The sequence below is a fragment of the Mobula birostris genome, chromosome 10 (genome assembly GCF_030028105.1).
Source record: "Mobula birostris isolate sMobBir1 chromosome 10, sMobBir1.hap1, whole genome shotgun sequence".
Classification (NCBI taxonomy): Eukaryota; Metazoa; Chordata; class Chondrichthyes; order Myliobatiformes; family Myliobatidae; genus Mobula; species Mobula birostris.
In genome coordinates this window covers 127487111-127508353 of record NC_092379.1, presented here as the reverse complement: position 1 = coordinate 127508353, position 21243 = coordinate 127487111, and the positions used below count along the sequence as shown (strand labels likewise).

At 40.1% G+C, this 21243-nt stretch overlaps 1 protein-coding gene across 1 annotated transcript in view; it reads right to left on the bottom strand.

Annotated features, from left to right (window-relative positions):
* The window catches only part of LOC140204321 (phosphatidylinositol 3,4,5-trisphosphate 5-phosphatase 2A-like), a 163369-nt gene that overhangs the window by 89475 nt on the left and 52651 nt on the right, over positions 1–21243 (bottom strand). Inside the window, exon 3 of the mRNA XM_072270942.1 lies at positions 19922–19985. Within this exon, the coding sequence (XP_072127043.1) occupies positions 19922–19985 (64 nt within the window). The remainder of the gene's footprint in view (positions 1–19921; positions 19986–21243) is intronic.

The following is a 21243-nucleotide window of genomic DNA, read 5'->3' as shown; positions in this document are numbered from 1 at the left end:
GCTTCTAGAGACGCCCTGTAAAAAGGGGCTTCATGTGCATGGAGGGTGATGGGGGGGATTGCAGAGGGTTGGGAGGGAAGCAGTGATCTAAGTGATGCGTTTTATTGAGCTGTGAGTAGTTGATTGATGTGATTGAGAAATACTTTCAATTCCTGCCCCTATGAGTGAATTTCTTCAGTAGAGTGCTCTGAACCTGTTTGGCATTGTCACCTCTTTACCCAGCACTTTATTGGTAGAATGGTAATGGGAAACTATAAAAAATTCTATATCCTTCCCATGATCTGTATGCTAATTTTTTTTTCTGGTAAACTGATTGTTTCAGCCTGTTCTTATTCTTTCTGGTTAAGAAATTTTACAGCATCCAAAAGGGGAGTGGAAGCTCTCTGGGGAAGATTAAGCTGATTTTGCAAAGGGCGCAGGCACAGAAATCTTATCACACATAAGATCCATGATATCATGAATGAAAGGGAAGATCAGAAGTCTGTTCCTTTGCTAGCTCCACAATTTTAAAAGGGGACTGAAGGTATTGAGGTCAGGGAGGGGGTGAGGCTCAGCTAATTGGAGTTATTGAATCTGTGAGGCACAAGGAGCATAAGCATCAGCAGAGTCACCTAATGGAAGCACAGGATAACAGGAGAAGGTGCACTAGGATTGCAAGGCGCACGGTGGAGCATCTGCGCTGGAGGAGATGGCAGATCAACATGGGTCTGCAAGATGATGGGTGATTTTGCCTAAAGATTGCAAAACAAGTTAAGAGCAATCCTCATCCTTCCTGGTACAGTCTTGATGGTGAGAAAGTCTTCACTCGGAGCATGGGGTGAGTGGTGGATGTGGGTTCAGTTTCAACACTTATGAGAAATTCACACATGAGTAAGAGGGGTCTGGAGGACAATGGTCTGGGTGCGGGTCAATGGTACTAGACAGAATAATAGTTTGGAATGGACTAGATGGGCCAAACACAATTTCCTGAGGAGACTGAGGTCCTTTAACATCTGCCGGACGATGCTGAGGATGTTCTACGAGTCTGTGGTGGCCAGTGCGATTATGTTTGCTGTTGTGTGCTGGGGCAGCAGGCTGAGGGTAGCAGACACCAACAGAATCAACAAACTCATTCGTGAGGCCAGTGGTGTTGTGGGGATGGAACTGGACTCTCTCACGGTGGTGTCTGAAAAGAGGATGCTGTCCAAGTTGCATGCCATCTTGGACAATGTTTCCCATCCACTACATAATGTGCTGGTTGGGCACAGGAGTATATTCAGCCAGAGACTCATTCCACCGAGATGCAGCGCAGAGCGTCATAGGAAGTCATTCCTGCCTGTGGCCATCAAACTTTACAACTCCTCCCTTGGAGGGTCAGACACCCTGAGCAAATAGGCTGGTCCTGGACTTATTTTCTGGCATAATTTACATATTACTATTTAACTATTTATGGTTTTATTACTATTTAATTATTTATGGTGCAACTGTAACGAAAACCAATTTCCCCCTGGATCAATAAAGTATGACTATGACTATGACTAAAGGGCCTGTTTTTGTGTTGTAGTACAGTATTCTATGGCACTAAGGTTCTAGGACACAAAATAAAGCTGCCCATTCAGCTGACACACTATCAATCAATCTAAATATCCAGTGCCTCCACACTAGTGCAGAGTGGATTCTGTGTGCACCACATAAAAACAATGCACTCCAAAAGCACTTTCCAAACCCACAATCTCTACTATCAAGAAAGACAAGGGCAGCCGATAAACGGGAGCTCCATCATGTGCAGGTTCGCCACTAAATCACGCCACATCCTGATCTAGAAATATATTATTATCCCTTCTTTGCCTTGGGTCCAAATTGTAGAACTGTCCAACTAACGCTGTGGGAACTGTCAGCAGAAGGACTCCAGCTGTTCAGGAAAGTGACACATCACCCCTTTTCTCAAGAGCAACTAATACCATCCTTGCCACTGACAGCCAGATCCTGAAGAACAGTGAAAGGCAAGTCACCCATAAAACTAATAAGGAAATAAGAGTACCAGTGATTTCAGGATAAACTTGCTGAAGTACTTCAGTGGACAGTTACTAGTTAGTAGACAGTTCGGCACGTCAGAGAGAAGCAGATAAATCATCTGAACCCAAATAAAGAGACTGTCTGCGGAGTTTTGAAGAAGGATCATAGAGAAGTGAGGAGAGGTGAAGGAATTCCAGAGATTGCAACAAAGTCATTCGGAGGCATGGACACCAATGGAGACATAAGTGACTGTAGCTCCTGGAATCCACAAAATACTGGAGGAACTCAACAGGTTGGGCAGCATCTATGGAGGGCAATAAACAGTTGATGTTTTGGGCCAAGATGCTTCATCATTCTGATGAACGGTTTCAGCCCAGAACATTAAGTGCTTATTCCACTTCATAGATGCTACCTGGCCTGCCGAGCTCCTCCAGCATTTTGTATAATTTCTGATGAAGGGTCCCAGCACGAAACATTGGCTCTTCACTTCCTTTCATAGATGCTGCCTGACTTGCTGAACTTCTCCAGTAGTTTCTGTGTGTCGACAGCAGGTATATTTGTTGCACAGTTGAGCAAGACATGCACCAAGGCTTAGAATTGAGGGAGCTGGGACAAGGAAGGACTGGAGACACATAACGACCATAAATTGAGGCAGAAATTTACATCCACATATCCTGTGCAGGAAACTGAGTTAAAGAAAGAGCCCTTCTTAAAATATGATTGAAGGTTTTGTCAGATCTGTGGGCTTTGTAGTGGGAGTAGTGATGTTAACAGAAAATCAAACACCTGCAGATGCTTGAAATCTGAAATAAAAATAGAAAGTGGTGGAAACACTCAATAAATCAAACAGCATCTTTGGAAAGAGTAACTATTAATGTTTTAGGGTTCTGGACTCCTTATCAGAAGTGAAGTTGTGAAACCATGGAGAAATGAAAACATGGCTGCCAATATTGTTGTCAAGGAAGAGGGGTGGGCAAGGAAAATAAGCTCTGCCAACATTTCCCTGCCTCAACTTGCCAGTTGGGTAAAATGGTAAAAGGATGCTACAGTTCAAACAAGGAATCACAAGCCTCAGGAAAGGATAAAGAGAAGTGGAGTGTGTAAAAAGCAAGAAAATTGTGATTTTCCACAGGATGACAGTGTTTTAATCCACAAACACGAGGAATTCTGCAGATGCTGGAAATTCAAGCAACATACATCAAAGTTGCTGGTGAATGCAACAGGCCAGGGAGCATCTCTAGGAAGAGGTACAGTCGGTGTTTTGGGCCGAGACCCTTCATCAGGACTAACTGAAAGAAGAGCTAGTAAGAGATTTGAAAGTGGGAGTGGGAGGGGGAGATCCAAAATGATAGGAGAAGACAGGAGGGGGAGGGATGGAGCCAAGAGCTGGACAGGTGACTGGCAAAAAGGATATGAGAGGATCATGGGACAGAAGACCCAGGGAGAAGGAAAGGGGGGAGGGAGGGAAAAACCCAGAGGATGGGCAAGGGGTATAGTGAGAGGGACAGAGGGAGAAAAAGGAGAGAGAGAAAAAGAATGTGCATATATAAATAAATAACGGATGGGGTGCGAGGTGGGGGTGGGGCATTAGCAGAAGTTTGAGAAGTCAATGTTCATGCCATCAGGTTGGAGGCTACCCAGACGGAATATAAGGTGTTTGTTCCTCCAACCTGAGTGTGGCTTCATCTTTACAGTAGAGGAGGCCGTGGATAGACATGTCAGAATGGGAATGGGATGTGGAATTAAAATGTGTGGCCACTGGGAGATCCTGCTTTCTCTGGCGGACAGAGTGTAGGTGTTCAGCAAAGCGGTCTCCCAGTCTGTGTCGGGTCTTGCCAATATATAAAAGGCCACATCGGGAGCACCGAACGCGGTATATCACCCCAGCCAACTCACAGGTGAAGTGTCGCCTCACCTGGAAGGACTGTCTGGGGTGTTTTAATCCTTCAGTTTTGGACCTGGTTCTATGCCCTGGTTAAAACATGGCTGGTCATTAATGTTGAATCAATAAAATTGATTGCAATTTCTCTTCAGAAGGGACATGTTTCTGAATCATTGCTACTTGTATCGGATATCTCTGGCAGGAAATGGCACAGTATTTTGACACACTGCTAAACCTAAACTCTGCAAAATGCAAAAATTTTGCTAAGCTAAAAATACTAGTTAAACCAAATGCTGCAGCTCAGAAATAGTGCAAGGAACTCCGGACCACGTTTTATCTAGTCAAATCAGAAGAGGGCTGAAGTGGCACCAAACCACACTCAGTTCTTCTTTTCATGCTACTGTTGTGACCAGTGGAAAACAATCTGAGTAAGTAATGAACTCTTTAAAAACTAAAAAGCTTTCGTGTCCAACTATCTTCTATGCTATCTGAAACGATTCTGCATGAGAAGATTGGAGAAAAGCAAATTGAAATCCCAGTCAGCCTTTGAATGCTGCTGACGTGTGATGAATGGTAAAGGTAATTTAAAGTACAAAGTTCAACGTAAATTTATTATTAAAGTACAAATATGTCACCGTATTCCACCTTGAGATTCATTTTCTTTCAGGCATTTCTTTTTGGAAAATAAGGAAATACAACATAATTTATGAAAAGATATACATAAACAAAGACTAAAACGTCATCAAAAGAAGTCAAATCATGCTAACAATAAGGAAATAAGGGGCAGTGAAATGGAGATATTTGTGGGGATTCCAGTAGCGAATACCTAGGATAGTTGTTGATGTAAAGTGATAGAAGTGACAGAAGGCGCACACTGGGGGAGCAGAGAAATCTCAGAGGCTTGTAAATCTAAATAAATCTAAAAAAGATTGAAATTAATTTGAAAACAAAACTGAGAATTTTTGATACTGAGATCTTGTCCTCATACATAGTAATGTGGATGAGGAATGCAGAAGGAAGAAGGAAACAGTGCAGTCAAGAAGTGAATAGAACATTCTGGAAAAGTGCATAATTATGAGCTCAAACTATGAAATATGAAGTATAGGAAGAATAAGTGAGATAAACTGGAAAAATACTAATGGTAAAAATGTTAACAGTGTTTGGTGGTACTAAGATAGATACGGACATTATAAGCCCTGAAAGAGATGTGTGATTCGAAACACCATTGAAAATTGACAAAATCTGGGTCTGCTTCAAACATTGGTCTGGGATGGGGTGGAGTTCGTGACTAAGGTTGAAGATAAGGTCAGTCTAAGCAAAGTCTAAGACAGGTAGTAAGAAAAGGAATTAACACACACAGAGGGTTTACAGGAGTTGCTGGTGAAGCATGAAGCAGAAAACATATTGAATAAATTTTAAATTGAGTTGCCAATGAATAGCAGCCAGTTTTATAGGGAGCTGTCATGTATGTTTTGTAGGAGACAAAACAGTTAATGATTCCCTGTTTGATAATCCATCATCATCAGCACCAAATAAGGTAACTGATCAGCCACCCCATTTATTAGGTATATGGACAGGAAATATTTAGAGGGATATGTGCCAAATGGAACTAGATTAGATGGACTTAGATTGGTTGATTGGTTGGCATAGACCATTTGGGCTGCAGGTCCTATTTCTGTTCTTATGGCTCTTGAGGAATCAAGCTATAAGGATTCATGTCATGTTTGTTCAAAATATCAAGCATTGCACTTCAGAGAGAAGTCACTGCTCACAAAACATTGTGGTATGGCCTGTTGGTATAAATAGGTGTTATCCAATTGCAAATTCTCTCAGTTTAGAATCATCCGATAACTGGCTATGAAACGGCAAAGCAGGAGGTTTTGGAGACTTTCCTGGATGACTTAGCAGGAAATCAGATGAGTCAAACACTTTAACCAAGGTGCCCATTTGTCCTCAGTCACGAGTTAATTTCATGAATAGAGGAACGCACACAGGATGCTGGAGGAACTCTGAAGGTCAGGCAGCATCTATATGAGGAATAGATTGTCAGGCTGAGAGCCCTTTCAGGAGACGAGGAAGGAGAAACAAGCCAGAATAAAAAGGTGGGAGAAGAGAAGGGGTACAACCTTGGAAAGTGGTTGATGAAATCCGGTGTGGCCAAAGCTGGATGGGTGGGGGCGGCGGGGGGGCGGGTGTGGTGGTGGTGGTTGAAGTAAGAAGTGAAGGGCTGAAGAAAAAAGAAATCTGATAGGAGAGGACAATAGATCCTCGGTGAAAGGGAAGGAGAAGGGGCAACAGAGAGAAATGATAGCAGGTGAGGAGAAGAGAAGAGGTGAGAGGGGAGCTGGAATGGGGAATGGAGAATGAGAGGTGAGGGAGAGGGGTGAAATTTCTAAGATCCATATTTGTGATGTTCAGTTGGAGTCTACTCAGACAGAACATGATAAAGTTTAGATGTGCACTGTAAAATTTCTGACATTTGTGTTGCTTTGACAGAAACAAAAATGAATTTGTCCAAGTAAAATGCACAGCCACTATTCAAAGCAGATAACTAAGTTAGCAAGAACAAATTTCTTCTTCACAGCATTATGTACAGGATTGCAAAAGGCTGCAGGGGGTTGTAGACATAGCCAGCTCCATCATGAGCACAACTTTCCCTACCATCGAGGGTATCTACAAGAAGGCGGCATCCATCACGAAGAACGCTCGTCATCTGGGTCATGTCCTCTTCCTGTTACTACCATCACGGAGGAATGGCAGAGGCCTAAAAACCCATACTCAATGATTATGTGACAGCTGCTTTCCTTCTGCTATCAGATTTCTAAACATCATGAATATTTCCTCATTATTCCTTTATTTTCCTATTATTCATTTTGTAATTTGTAGCAGTTTTATGTCTTTGCAGTGTACTGCTGCCACAAAACAACAAACTTCCCATCGTATAAGACACTGATAATAAACCTGATTCTGATTCTTTGGATTTTTATCTTCTGGGGAAGAATTCTTCCAGCATTTACCATGTCCTCCTCATGGCATTTCAGCATCAAATGATAAATTCAATTATTCCTATTGTCTACAATAGGAGTTCCCAACTCTGCAAAATGCAAAAATTTTGCTAAGCTAAAAATACTAGTTAAACCAAATGCTGCAGCTCAGAAATAGTGCAAGGAACTCCGGACCACGTTTTATCTAGTCAAATCAGAAGAGGGCTGAAGTGGCACCAAACCACACTCAGTTCTTCTTTTCATGCTACTGTTGTGACCAGTGGAAAACAATCTGAGTAAGTAATGAACTCTTTAAAAACTAAAAAGCTTTCGTGTCCAACTATCTTCTATGCTATCTGAAACGATTCTGCATGAGAAGATTGGAGAAAAGCAAATTGAAATCCCAGTCAGCCTTTGAATGCTGCTGACGTGTGATGAATGGTAAAGGTAATTTAAAGTACAAAGTTCAACGTAAATTTATTATTAAAGTACAAATATGTCACCGTATTCCACCTTGAGATTCATTTTCTTTCAGGCATTTCTTTTTGGAAAATAAGGAAATACAACATAATTTATGAAAAGATATACATAAACAAAGACTAAAACGTCATCAAAAGAAGTCAAATCATGCTAACAATAAGGAAATAAGGGGCAGTGAAATGGAGATATTTGTGGGGATTCCAGTAGCGAATACCTAGGATAGTTGTTGATGTAAAGTGATAGAAGTGACAGAAGGCGCACACTGGGGGAGCAGAGAAATCTCAGAGGCTTGTAAATCTAAATAAATCTAAAAAAGATTGAAATTAATTTGAAAACAAAACTGAGAATTTTTGATACTGAGATCTTGTCCTCATACATAGTAATGTGGATGAGGAATGCAGAAGGAAGAAGGAAACAGTGCAGTCAAGAAGTGAATAGAACATTCTGGAAAAGTGCATAATTATGAGCTCAAACTATGAAATATGAAGTATAGGAAGAATAAGTGAGATAAACTGGAAAAATACTAATGGTAAAAATGTTAACAGTGTTTGGTGGTACTAAGATAGATACGGACATTATAAGCCCTGAAAGAGATGTGTGATTCGAAACACCATTGAAAATTGACAAAATCTGGGTCTGCTTCAAACATTGGTCTGGGATGGGGTGGAGTTCGTGACTAAGGTTGAAGATAAGGTCAGTCTAAGCAAAGTCTAAGACAGGTAGTAAGAAAAGGAATTAACACACACAGAGGGTTTACAGGAGTTGCTGGTGAAGCATGAAGCAGAAAACATATTGAATAAATTTTAAATTGAGTTGCCAATGAATAGCAGCCAGTTTTATAGGGAGCTGTCATGTATGTTTTGTAGGAGACAAAACAGTTAATGATTCCCTGTTTGATAATCCATCATCATCAGCACCAAATAAGGTAACTGATCAGCCACCCCATTTATTAGGTATATGGACAGGAAATATTTAGAGGGATATGTGCCAAATGGAACTAGATTAGATGGACTTAGATTGGTTGATTGGTTGGCATAGACCATTTGGGCTGCAGGTCCTATTTCTGTTCTTATGGCTCTTGAGGAATCAAGCTATAAGGATTCATGTCATGTTTGTTCAAAATATCAAGCATTGCACTTCAGAGAGAAGTCACTGCTCACAAAACATTGTGGTATGGCCTGTTGGTATAAATAGGTGTTATCCAATTGCAAATTCTCTCAGTTTAGAATCATCCGATAACTGGCTATGAAACGGCAAAGCAGGAGGTTTTGGAGACTTTCCTGGATGACTTAGCAGGAAATCAGATGAGTCAAACACTTTAACCAAGGTGCCCATTTGTCCTCAGTCACGAGTTAATTTCATGAATAGAGGAACGCACACAGGATGCTGGAGGAACTCTGAAGGTCAGGCAGCATCTATATGAGGAATAGATTGTCAGGCTGAGAGCCCTTTCAGGAGACGAGGAAGGAGAAACAAGCCAGAATAAAAAGGTGGGAGAAGAGAAGGGGTACAACCTTGGAAAGTGGTTGATGAAATCCGGTGTGGCCAAAGCTGGATGGGTGGGGGCGGCGGGGGGGCGGGTGTGGTGGTGGTGGTTGAAGTAAGAAGTGAAGGGCTGAAGAAAAAAGAAATCTGATAGGAGAGGACAATAGATCCTCGGTGAAAGGGAAGGAGAAGGGGCAACAGAGAGAAATGATAGCAGGTGAGGAGAAGAGAAGAGGTGAGAGGGGAGCTGGAATGGGGAATGGAGAATGAGAGGTGAGGGAGAGGGGTGAAATTTCTAAGATCCATATTTGTGATGTTCAGTTGGAGTCTACTCAGACAGAACATGATAAAGTTTAGATGTGCACTGTAAAATTTCTGACATTTGTGTTGCTTTGACAGAAACAAAAATGAATTTGTCCAAGTAAAATGCACAGCCACTATTCAAAGCAGATAACTAAGTTAGCAAGAACAAATTTCTTCTTCACAGCATTATGTACAGGATTGCAAAAGGCTGCAGGGGGTTGTAGACATAGCCAGCTCCATCATGAGCACAACTTTCCCTACCATCGAGGGTATCTACAAGAAGGCGGCATCCATCACGAAGAACGCTCGTCATCTGGGTCATGTCCTCTTCCTGTTACTACCATCACGGAGGAATGGCAGAGGCCTAAAAACCCATACTCAATGATTATGTGACAGCTGCTTTCCTTCTGCTATCAGATTTCTAAACATCATGAATATTTCCTCATTATTCCTTTATTTTCCTATTATTCATTTTGTAATTTGTAGCAGTTTTATGTCTTTGCAGTGTACTGCTGCCACAAAACAACAAACTTCCCATCGTATAAGACACTGATAATAAACCTGATTCTGATTCTTTGGATTTTTATCTTCTGGGGAAGAATTCTTCCAGCATTTACCATGTCCTCCTCATGGCATTTCAGCATCAAATGATAAATTCAATTATTCCTATTGTCTACAATAGGAGTTCCCAACCTGGGGTCTACAGACCCCTTGGTTAATGGTAAGGCTCCATGGCATAAAAAAGGTTGAGAACCCCTTGTCTACAATTACCTTGTAACTCATTCTCATGTCCACCACATGGATTATATATTTTTAAAACGTTTCTCCTCACCACAGCAACCATTCATCATCTTTCCCAAAAAATAGCTAATTTTGCACTAGACTACTTATTTCTTCCAGCCATTTAAAGACTTACTAGTGCACTATTCCCACATTGGCTCAATTGCTTTTTTTAACCCACCCCCCCCCCCATACAATAAATTGATTTTAATACCCTTTTTTCACTTTCAAACTGATCATGGAATCAAAAGTTTAAAGTTCAAAGTAAATTTTAGTACCAATGAACATATATGCCACCATATATAACTCTAAGATTCCTTTTCCTGCATACATACTCAGCAAATCAATAGAATAGTAACAGAATCAATGAAAGATCAACCAGCATGCAGAAGACAAGTTGTGCAAGTTGGAAGGTGATAGGTGTAACGAGAACATAAGGAAACAAGATAAAGAGTCCTTAAAGTGAGATCATTGGTTGTGGGAACATCTTAATAGATGGGCAAGTGTATGTAGTTAACCCCTTTGTTCTGCAGGTAGGCAGCATCTCACTACAACATCAGGGAAATATTCTTGAGATAAGAATAAATGAATTCAAGTCATTGACCCTGGAAAGTGCGGTCACAACTTTCCAGGCCTTCTATCAGTTCTAGTTTGATTTCAAAAGCCTGCTTGAGACTGCAGTTTATATACATTTTAGAGAAAGGAGATAATGCCTCCTGATGAATGATATAGCAGGACTTCCCCTGAACAAGGAAACCTTTTCTTTCTGTGCTCATTGCATCAAGAAGTTTAAAAAATTTCTTTGATGCATTTTCCCTAAACAAATAGTTTTCTAATTTCATTACCCAATCATTTATAGATGCAATTGCCTTGGAAGCATCCCCCATCCTCATTCCAGTAAAATTCAACACTGTTTCTTTAACATGTAGAATTGGTATTTTCTATCTCTTCATGGAAAAAACTGATCACACTTACTTACTCAACTACTACTTGTTATGCCAACTGGCATTTAGGGCAGCAATGAAGGTCCTCCATCTCTATCTGTCCTTGGCCATCATACCATCACAGACAGATGTAGAAAGATTCTTCATTGCTGTTTGCATAATGTTTGCAATTTTGTTTGACCAGTCAGAGTTGTTAACACTGAGCTGAACCTCTGAACCTGGAGGACTAGTGGACTGCTCCTTAGTCTAGATTCTAACCTTTGACCTGGTTGACATGGGTGACCCTATGAAAAGCGGAAGCATAAGGCCCTGATTCCATCTAGCATAGCTTTCTGGGTCATTGAGGTATACAAGCCTCCAAACCAAGAAGCTTGTGGTATTCTTGAAGGAAGCTGATCACACACTCAGACATTATTCTACGCTTGGCTATGAAGAACCAACTCTTGACACTTTAGGCAGAAATACATCATTGAAGAGCCTGCATGGCGACTGCTGAGAAAAAAATAAGAGTGATTGTCCTGCAAAAATCTACAACAAAGGCAGAAATTGGGGATTACAAACAAAATGAATATTTGGTTTAAAAACAAATGTTCAATTTTTTGAGGAAAAATAATAGATGTCTTGATGATAAAGCTTCAAATTTACACACGTAGATTAAAGAAGCCCATGATGAGAAGATGAAAACATCCTCTCCCTGCTAATTTTCTAAACAGAACCTCACGGGTAAAGATACAAAACAGCCCACATTTAGCTTATATTTTGCATTTTAAATTAAGACAAGCTACAAAATGGCTGATAGTGACAGAAGCGCTGGTCATGCGTTTCTGACTAAACATACCGTAGTTTGACAAGAAGATTTAATCAATTCTACCTTACGTTTACCCAATGATGCTTGGTGAATTTATATTTGTGGAGGTATAGTCTGCTTCAATTCAATGATACATTTACAATGAAACTGCTTATTGTAAAACGTAAGATATCAACCCTCTATTTTCATTTTGCACTTATAGTGTTATTGAGTCATAGAGCACCACAGCACAAAAACAGGCCCTTCAGTCAATCTAGTCCATATTACCTTGCCCTTCTGATTAGTCCCATCTAGTTACACCCTGCCCATGGTACTTCATACACCTTACATCCATTTACCCATCCAAACATGTCTTAGATGTTACAATTGAAACTGCATCTACCATCTCCCCTGGCAGGTTGTTCCACACTTGCAACAACCTCTGAGTGAAGAAGTGCCCTTTCAGATTCCCCTTAAATATTTCACCTTTCACCCACCATGAGAAAAAAGCTTGATTTGGTTTTAAAAGATTAACAGATATACACATATCATGGTTCAAATTTGAGCAAAATAAAGAGATTAAAGATAAACTAAAAGTTCAAACTAAACAAATACAGGACTTCCCCATGTTCTCTGGAGATTGCTATCACTATAACTAAGTTCAAATAAGCTTAAATGCAGTGTGGTTAATCTGTTCATTGTGTGGTTCCATTGGCCTCTCACTCACGCATGGCACCAACCCACTCTACACAGCTGCGTTGTGAATGCCATCTGCCAACTGTCTCAATTCAGAGCCACGGTGGAGACAACAGTACTTGACTTCAGCAACTCGAAGGATGTGATAACTGAGAGATTATTTAGTTTAACAAGATTAACAGGAACAAAGCATTAAATTTCACACTAAGAAATGGAATTGCAAATATAATGTTTCCCTCCATCTCCCCTCTTCTTCTACTCCCCACTCTAACCTCTTCTCACCTACCTATCACCTCCCCCTAGGTCCCCTCCACTCTTCTCTTCTCCTATGGTCCACTCCTCTCTCCTGTCAGATACTTTCCTCTCCAGCACTTCACCTTTCTCATCCACCTGGCTTCACCTATCACCTTCTAGCTATCCTCCTTCTCCTCCCCCAACACCCACCTTTTTATTCTGGCATCTTTCCCCTTCCTTTCTGGTCCTGAAGAAGAGCCTCAGCCCAAAACGTCGACTGTTTATTCATTTCCATTGATGCTGCCTGACCTGCTGAGTTCCTTCAGCATTTCGTGTGTGTTTTGTGCATTCTAAGGATTGTTTGTTTTATACGAGACTTTAAAGACTGATAAAGTAACAAATTGTTTTTAAAATAGGATGGAAACAAATTATCTTTCCATCGGGATATTGCTACAGATGGGTATCATGATCATATTGATTATGACAACTATTCCTTAAAGTAAGCATGTTCAAATGTCCTGATTTTTATTTTTTGCTTTCTATTTTAGTGTTTCTTATATTCCCAACACCCGATTAGCACACTGAAAGTGACAGAGATTCAACTCCCAAACAGAAGTTTCCCCATAGCAGTTGGAAATCCAGTTACAGCTTAACAAACAATCCGCTGGAGTAACTGGATGGGTCAAGCAGCACCTGTGGGAGGAAAAGAATTGTTGATGTTTCAGGCCAAAACCCTGCATTTGAGACTAAATATGGGGTTTTGACCCAAAACATCAACAATTACATTCCTCCCACAGATGCGGCTCAACCCATTCAGTTCCTGCAGCAGATTGATTGTTGTCCCAGAGTCCAGCATCTGCAGTCCCTTGCGTAGACTATTAAACATAAAAGCATAGACTATTTTCTAAGTGAAGAGAAAATTCAAAAATCTGAAGTGCAAAGGGACTAGGGAGTACTCGTGCAGAGTTCCCAAAAGGTTAATTTACAGGTTGAGTCGATGGAGAGGAAGGCAAATGCAATGTTACCATTCATTTTGAGGGGACTAGAATATAAACACAAGGATGTAATGCTGAGGCTTTATGAAGCACTGGCGAGACCTCACTTGGACTATTGTGAGCAGATTTGGGCCCCTTTTCTAAAAAAGGTTGTGCTGACATTGTAGAGGGTTCAAAGGAGGTTTACGAAAATGATCCTAGGATTGATAGATTTGTCATCTGAGGAGTGTTTTATGGCTCTGGGCCTCCACTCACTGGAATTCAGAAGAATGTGGGGGAACCTCAATGAAGCCTATTGAATGTTGAAAGGCCTTGATAGAATGGATGTGCAGAGAATGTGTCCAGTGGTGGCGGAGTCTAAGACCAGAGGACACAGCCTCAGAATAGCAGGATGTCCTTTTAGAACAGACATGAGGAGGAATTTCTTCAGCCAGAGGGTGGTGAATCTGTGGAATTCTTTGCCACAGGTGGCTGTGGAGGCTAAGTCATTGGGTACATTTAAGGCAGAGGTTGATAGATTCTTAGTTAGTCAGGGCATGAAGGGATACAGGGAGAAGGCAGGAGATTGGGACTCAGAGGAGAAATGGATATGCCATGATGAAATGGTGGAGTGGACTCGACGGGCCAAATGGCCTAATTCTGCTCCAACATCTTATGGTTTATGGTGTCTCCCGTGAACACCCAACTTGTGTTTCATACAGATGGACAGACAGGGCAAAAGAAGTATTAGACCATTATCTGGGATCCATATATATTGATATGAATACAGAACTACTTAATTCTTCTTTAAAAAATTATCACATTATTGATGCTGACTCAGATCTTCATATTTCAATAGCAATGGCAAATAGGAAATTATCTCAGGGCTGATCATTGGATTGGACAAAAATATCCGTGTCATTTCCATGATTGTGGGGTGGGGCAATGGTGAGGTGCGTTTCCTCAGGTGTAAATATTATTTGGCTTATTATTTACATCATTGATCTAAAAACCAGTGACACTACTCTGGAGTCACAGGAGATCATCAGAGAATGTCAGTACCTTCAGTTGAACTCTGTCTTTTTGTGCGTTTCCCCTAGCTATCAATCTGTGGTTTTGTATTACCATGTGCTCCTGTCCCCGCTCCTGCTCTACTCCGGCCCCTGTATTACTGAGTACTCCGTCTCTTATCTGTCTCTCATTATTACTTGTGTCTCATTGTGCTCCACCTATCAGCTGCCTCTCTGTTTATTGCTCAGTGTATTTCAGTCCTGTGTCTTCACCTGTTTGTTGCCAGATTGTGCCAATGAGTTTTCCTGAGCCTTTCCAGCATTTGATTCTGAACTCTGTCCGTCTGAATATCGACTCTGCCTGTTTCCCAGTTCTGGTTTTTGGATTTCTCTGGATGTTTCGATCTCTGCCTGAACTTTGACGCCCGACTTTGTTTGCACCTCGGGATCTGTTACTCAATTAATATCATTGTGTGCACAGTACTGAGTCCGCAGTTGGATCCCTGCTCCAGTGTCCTGACAGAGAATTCAAGTCTATTCTATCAGTAAGCAATTTTCTGGTATCCAGGAACTGGATATATATTTGGAGAAATAAAAATTACAAGTTAACAAAAGAAGATTATCAACCTTCTGGGTGCAGATACCAATAATCTGTAACAATAATCAGAACCCAGCTCAAGAGAATAATATGATAGCTATGCGTTTATACCTATTGCCTCCCAGCTTCCCACTCCACCTCCCTGTACCTGGCTCCCTCACATGGCTTCACCCAATGCCTTCCAGCTTGTTTTCTACTCCCACCCGCAGCCTTCTGATTCTGGCTTCTTCTCCCTTTCATTTTAGTTCTGGTGAAGGGCCTCGAGCTCTATGTCAACACTTCCTATCCATAGATGCCGCCTGATCTTCTGAGTTCCTTCAACATTTTGTGCATGTTACTCTGTGGTTCTAGCATCAGCAGAATCTCTTGCGTGTATGATAGCTATGCAAATTTTTTATATGTAACAGAGATCACACTGAACTTTCAATGGAAATAACATCTGCAAAAATTGAAGGAGTGTGTGAAAAGGTTCATAAAAACAATGTCATATGAACTTATGTGCAGTTTACCAACTTTATCTTGATACAGACTAACAGACCTCCACCACCCAGATCATAGTCTCTTCTCACTGCTGCCATCAGGAAGAAGGTACACGAGCCTCAGGGCTCACGCTGTCAGAATGAGGAACAATTATTGCCTCTCAACCATCAGGCTTATGAACCAAAATGAGTAACATAGCTCAATGTTACTTGCTCCGTCACTGAAATGTTCCCAAAACCTACGTACTGACTTTCAAGGACTTTTCATCTCATGTTCTCAGCTCAACCTGGCAAAACTTCAATTGCTAGGAGCTTTCAGACTATTCATGTGGTGCTTAGTACTGTGGCTTTCTGAAGGTTTACGTATGTATTGTTGTGTAGACTTCATTGTTTAATGCTATTGTGTAGTGCCTTCTAACACCTGTTGTAGGTATTACTATTGGGAAAATGTATACCCTGTTCATGTTCCAAAGTCTTTCAATTTCCTCTTTTAAGTCAGCATATTTCTGGTGCTTTTCACTTACTGATTTCTGTAAATTAAGTGTGTTTGGAATGTCTAAATCTATTAAGTAAGTTGTCCTTGCTTGTTTATCCTGTATTATTATATCCAGACGGTTATTATGGATTGTCCTATCTGTAAAAAAGGATTGCTCTTAATATAATTTATGGGATTCTGACTCTAAAAATGGATCAGACTTGTATTTATAGTAAAGTACAATTTATTTTATGAATTTGTATTTTGAAGCAAGATTTTGGTGAATCATGTTTGCTGCTTAATTGTGCATGCGTAAGTAATCAGAATGAGTTAAACTGCTATAGTATTTTGTAATTTGTTGGATTGTTTCTGGGTTTTCTTAGCATTTCTACTCTGAACATCTTGAATTTGTTGGTCTTTTAGTATTTTTTTTGTGTTAACCACGTGGTCCTGTATCGCCACAAGGAACTCCTCTGTTTTTATGAAGAGGTCGCCTACTCTAAGCTAGGCATTCAAAGCTTCCTTGTCAACATCTAGTCTGCTCAGATTATGGGGATGTCTTCCATGATGGGTCATGCTCTTCCATTGATTAACTTTTTCTTCAATAGTGATAATTTCTTCATTTTTCAGGGCTGTGCTCTCATTTAATTTCAGTGGTATTACTTCTTATCACAATTGCATTTGCTCGTGCAGATTGCTGAATCCTGTTTTCATTGATAGAAATATATCCTTAGAAGATTTATCTTAACTGTTGTGTGGATTTTTACAGTCTATTATTCCTCTTCCCCCTTGTGGCCTAGGTAGTGTCAATCTAAGCACATTCAAGTTTACATAATGTTTTCTGAGATTCGTCATTTCAGTTCTTATTTTTCTTTGAAAATTTTCCAAATCAATTTCAAACCAAGATATTATGCCAAAAGAATACTTTAACATGGGCAGAGCTTTAATATGGGTATATATTGCATTTGCTATATTTTACTGTTGAGTTCTGTTTGGCAGATTTTATTAAGCCTTGAATTAAATTCTGTCAGAGGTTTTTCCTTTATCACACTAGGGTCTATTTTCTTTGCTTGTCGATGTCCCAGATAATTTTATTTCCATATTCATCCATCGGTTGTGTTGTACCCTGCAACTCTGTTTTGTATTCTTTTAGCTCTATTGCACATTTCTTTATTTTTTAATGTTCTGCATATTCCATCTAAGGATACACATTGTACAGTTCCAAAAGGACAGATAAGAAGGCAAAGGGGGTGGTATTGTTCTGTTGATAAAAAAAAAATGAAATCAAATCATTAGAAAGAGGTTACGTAGTATTGGAAGGTGATGAATCCTTGTGGATAGAGCTAAGGAACTGCAGGGGAGTTATATACAGACCACCAAACAGTAGTAAGAATGTGGTCTACAATGGGAGATAGAAAATGAATGTCAAAAGGGCAATGTTACAACACTCATGGGGGATTTCAATATGCAGGTAGATTGAGAAAATCAGGCTGGTGCTTAATTCCAAGAGGGGAAATTTCTAGAATGCCCACCATAAGTCCATAAATCATAGGAGCAGAATTAGGCCACTCAGCCCATCGAGTCCATACCATCATTTCATCATGGCTAATCCCGAATCCCCTTGAACCCCATACACCTGCCCTCTCATCATATCCCTTGATGCCCCAAACAATCAGGAAACTATCAACTTCTGCTTTGAATATACCCAAGAATGTAATGTTGAGACTTTATAAAGCACTGGTGAGGTCTCTCTTGAAGTATCGTGAGCAGTTTTGGGCCTGTTATATTAGAAAGGATGTGCTGAAACTGGAGAGGGTTCAAAGGAAATACATGGAAATGAAAATATAGTTGTACTATTTGGCTTAATTGCTTTAGCTTTACTGATAAAGATGCATATAATTTCAAATCATCCCTGTATAGAAGGTGTGTCAATATATAAATGATTTCATTATTTCTGATTTGATATCTGCTTTTCATCCAATTCAGTAACTTAGAGAGTGGTTTCAAAGCAAGACAGAATTATAGTGGACTTAGAGAGTTGCCTTGGAAACTGCCTCGGTTTATTTTGATAAAGGTGGCTGTTCTTTTTAGGTTGTTAATAGATAGGGTGATTATAGTGCACCAATGCTTCATCAAATGTTGGAGGAATTTCACATGTATTCGGTGTAGTTTATATAGATTACGAAATTCTATTAAGCATGAGTATGGTACGGAGTCAAGTGCTTTTTACTAGTCAAAATAGCAACATGAAAGATTTCTGTTTTTCCACCGGGTTCGATTTAGAATTATGAAATCCTTAAGCAGTTGTTCATCACATCCTTTCATACCCTTATGGCATCCAGTCGGCACTCTGTAAGTATATTGTGATTATCCAAGTGAGTGGTGATTAGTTATGAGAATAATGATGGTACAATTTTATTAATCGTTTGTAAACAAGTAATAGGATGAATTTTTGATGGATCTTTTGTGATTCCCCTTTAGGTAAAAGATATGTTTTATCTTCTGTCAAAAATTCAGGCACATTTTCATGATTATTAAGGAAATGGTTGACATGCGTTAATAGGTACAGATGAAGCAATTACTATTATTATTATTATTTCTTTTTTATTTGTACAGTTTCTTGTCTTTTGCACACTGGTTGTATGCCCTGTTGGTGCGGTCTTTCATTGATTCCATTATGCTTATCAGATTTATGCCTGCAAGGAAATGAATCTCAGGGTTGTATACTTTTATAGTAAATTGAGTTTGAACTTTGAACTGAAAAGCTTTCAAGAATCCAGCGCAGTCACAGTTGCACAGTCTGCTTCTTGAGTCATATGATTCCATAACTAACAGTTGAAATTTAACACTGAAGCATATTACCAAAGGGTTTTGTCTTTGGGGAAATCTGAGCATGCATTCAGTGGCAACTTTATTAGGTATACCTATACACCTGCTCATTAATGCAAGTATCTAATCAGCCAATCATGTAGCAGCAAATCAATGCATAAAAGCATGCAAACATTGTCAAGAGGTTCTGTTGTTGTTCACACAAATATCAGAATAGGGAAGAAATGTGATCTAAGCAACTTTGACTGTGGAATGATTGTTGGTGCCAGATGTGATGATTTGAGTACCTCTGAAGCTGCTGATCTCCTGGGCTTTTTATACACAACAGTCTCTAGAGTTTACAGAAAATGGCGTGAAAAATGGAAAAAAAGGACATTCGGTGAACAGCAGCTTTGTTGGCAAAAATGCCTTGTTAATGAGTGAGGTCTGAGGAGAATGGCCAAACGTTTTCAAGCTGATAGGAAGGTGCCAGTAGCTCAAGTAACCATTTGTTACAACAGTGGTGTGCAGAAGAACATCTCTGTAACATCTTGAACCTTGAGTGGATGGGCTACAGCAGCAAAGACCATACATGCACAATCAGTAGCCACTTTATTGGGTACCTATGGTCAGCGGAGTGGATTTGGAAAGCCAACTATAAACATTTTCTGAGTTGTGTGTAAAGTGGAGGCTGACTCCATGGAGCTATATCCATTCAGGTGGTATTTCCTGTCTACCATCACTGTAGTAGGCTGAGGTATTGCAGGCATAAATCACTGAATTTTCTATTTCTTACTTTGTTGGTAAATATCATCTCTTTTATTTGGTTACTGCTGTTCAGAATTTCCTTTCTCACTGTTGAGACACACACACACATGCACTCACGCACACACACACACACACACACAGTCAGCTTGTCACACAGTGTGACATGGGGAGAAAGATGATTGACTAGTTAACAGGAAACAAATCATACCAATCTGAGCACAGAAGAACATTCTGCCTACCTGTACAGCCAGAAACCCTTCCTCATCCTGTAAGATCCGATATGTATAAACTTGTTTTAGATACCTGTAGGGAGAAAGTAGGCACATTACTTGTTATCATACTAGGTGTGATCAGAGATATCATTGTTTTACAGATAAGGATCATATTGAGAAAAAGATGATTGTTGGAATGTCTTTCCCATTCCCTATGATAGGAGGCTGTTGGTTCAGATTCTTCTGTCTCCGTCTTGTCCTCCTTCCCTTTATATACCTGTAGTTTATTTCTTCTCTCTTAGTCATCACCTTTCATTTCTGTAGCTCATTATTCTCTGAATTCATTCTGAATATGAACTATTCTTTGAAACAAATACACAAATAAAGCAAAGAATTCTGGAAATACTCAGCAGGTCAGTCTGTATCCGTGGGAAGAGAAACAAAATTAACATTTCCATTCAAAGACTCTGTCAGAAGACTGTTTCTCTTCACACAGATACACTCCAATCTCTTTCAGATTTTCAGTGTCTGTAGCATTTTACTTTGACTTTGCAAAATTACAGTACTAAATACATAAACATTGGCTGGAAAAAACTCAGGGGAATCCATAAAGTGATGAAAAGAATGCAGATTTCTTTCATTGTGTTATTTTTGGTTATTGAACCAAGCATTGAAAAATAACAAAAATAAAACATAAATCATTCTGACATTCAATACATTGCTTGTATAAAATTGTATCAAAATGGTAACAGAGCAGGTCAGGCACCATCTACGGAGAGAAATAAACAGTCGATGTTTCAGGACTGGGAACCTTCATCAGGAGTGTTGCTCTGGATTTCCAATACCTGCAGAATCTCTTGTGGTTATGTTACAGTGCATCATTTTGCAGCAGGGTAGCAGGTCAGCGGTCTGTTCCACTTACTGAGAAAGTTCTCCTCTGTGATCCTGACTGCAGTTTACATGCTGCCAAATGCACATGCAAGCGCTTGATGTATTGAGTGCCATGATTAGCAAACAAGAAACAGTCAAACAGTCTACCCCCATTGCCGGTATCTGCAGTAAAGCTTGCTTGAAGAAATTTCTGTCCAATTATCATCAACATATCACCTGCAGCACTAGGGCCCCAACACATTCGACTACCCTTACACTTAAATTAAGAATGCCTGCTGTTCCATTCTTGGACTGTATGTTGAGAAATCTGATCATCCGGCTCTCCTCCTTCTACCTGAATACAGGTAGAGGCTAAAGAGCAAGTCTCCTAAGATAAGGATGACAGCCTTGGTCATGGGAGGCAGAGGAGCAGCTAAAGGATTGGTTACAGCTATGTTCAAGGACTCATCAGAGGATCT